Source organism: Crocuta crocuta, unplaced genomic scaffold, assembly GCF_008692635.1.
Source record: "Crocuta crocuta isolate KB4526 unplaced genomic scaffold, BGI_CrCroc_1.0 scaffold610, whole genome shotgun sequence".
NCBI classification, from domain to species: Eukaryota; Metazoa; Chordata; class Mammalia; order Carnivora; family Hyaenidae; genus Crocuta; species Crocuta crocuta.
In genome coordinates, this window is record NW_027527456.1 from 82,915 (window position 1) to 83,821 (window position 907).

A 907-nucleotide genomic window follows, 5' to 3' on the forward strand; every position below is an offset into this window, starting at 1 on the left:
TGGGCCCAAAAACAAGGCCTTGAATACCGGGGCAAGGCATTTGAGGTCTTTTCCAGTGGGCAATGGGGAGAGATGTAAAGGGTTTGGGAGGTAGGAGAGGGTAACTCTTGTCAATGAGTAAGCATTTATTGTGCACTTACTGCATACCAGACAGCACTCTGAGCATTTTACCTAAACTAACTCAGTTATCCTCATTCAGCCCGGTAAGGTGGGTATTATTATTATTATTCCAATTATTCCTATGTTTCAGATGAGCAGAGGGGAAGATACAGAAATCTCCCAGTATCTCGTAGCCAGAAAGCAGTGTTAGGCACACAGTGGGCACTCGATAAGAATTTGTTGAATGCATTCTTGCCTTCCCTGAGCTTCTCCCCTCTATTCCCCCTCTAATGCCCCAGGCCCACCATTACTGTGGTCGAAGGTCAGGGTGAGAAGAACGTGACCTTCTGGGGGAGACCATCAACACTGTGCGAGGTGCTGCAGGGGCAGAAGGCGGTGGTGGAGGAGAAACGGCCATGTCTACACGTGCCTGAATGCATAGACCCTGAGGATCAGAAGCTCTAACACCTCTCTCTCCCACTCTGACCCCCGGACCTCCCAAACTTCAATAAACGGGTCTCTTCCCCAGGAGTGGGGCAATAGCATCTTCTGAGCCAAAGCGCACAGCCCAGGCAGAGTCGCAGTGGCTTGTTGTGGAAAACAGTATTTTCCACTGTGCCCATAGTTTGGCAGGAGTGAAGGCGAGTATCGGTCCCTTCGCCGCCGTCTTGCCCCAGCGCCAACCCCCCCTCTCCCCTGCCTTCCGCAGCGCCCCTGGCTAGTGCAGCACGTTCCTCTGCAGAGCTCCGCGTTATGGGTTTCCTGGTTGGCTACTCGTCCTGGCAGGCACTTTCTGATTGGCCGGCGT

General features: G+C 53.0%; 1 protein-coding gene across 2 annotated transcripts in view; it reads left to right on the forward strand.

Moving 5' to 3' along the window:
* Positions 1-630, forward strand: part of CFP (complement factor properdin) — a 5,832-nt gene extending 5,202 nt beyond the window's left edge. For both annotated transcript variants that reach the window (XM_077763084.1, XM_077763078.1), the window contains one exon: positions 399-630. In XM_077763084.1, coding sequence (XP_077619210.1) covers positions 399-564 — 166 coding nt within the window. In that variant the 3' untranslated portion in view covers positions 565-630. The remainder of the gene's footprint in view (positions 1-398) is intronic.
* The last annotated feature ends 277 nt before the right edge of the window (positions 631-907 follow it).